The 212-nt window shown below is 39.2% G+C and overlaps 1 protein-coding gene across 1 annotated transcript in view; it reads left to right on the top strand.

Moving 5' to 3' along the window:
* MTA1 (metastasis associated 1) overlaps positions 1-129 on the top strand; it is a 22,771-nt gene extending 22,642 nt beyond the window's left edge. The window contains exon 15 of the mRNA XM_014540572.1: positions 61-129. Coding sequence (XP_014396058.1) covers positions 61-129 — 69 coding nt within the window. The remainder of the gene's footprint in view (positions 1-60) is intronic.
* Positions 130-212: the final 83 nt, after the last annotated feature.

Genomic DNA, 212 nt, shown 5'->3' with positions numbered 1-212 from the left:
TTCATGTTGTGTTCTGTTGAAGGTGCCGTTTTAAATTTTATTTTTATTACTTTTTTGTAGATGAACTTAAGCTCTGTACCTTACACCTGGAACGTCAGGGCCGGCGCAGCCGGCGGCCGAGCTGCCTAGCGGGCCGCCCCTTGTCTTTTCAAGTAATTTTCATATTAAAAAAAACAAAGGAAAAAAAACTCATAAAAAAGAAAAAAAACAAG

Source organism: Myotis brandtii, unplaced genomic scaffold, assembly GCF_000412655.1.
Source record: "Myotis brandtii unplaced genomic scaffold, ASM41265v1 scaffold1057, whole genome shotgun sequence".
Lineage (NCBI taxonomy): Eukaryota > Metazoa > Chordata > Mammalia > Chiroptera > Vespertilionidae > Myotis > Myotis brandtii.
The sequence above is the reverse complement of the archived record's forward strand: the minus strand, read 5'-3'. Positions and strand labels throughout refer to the sequence as shown.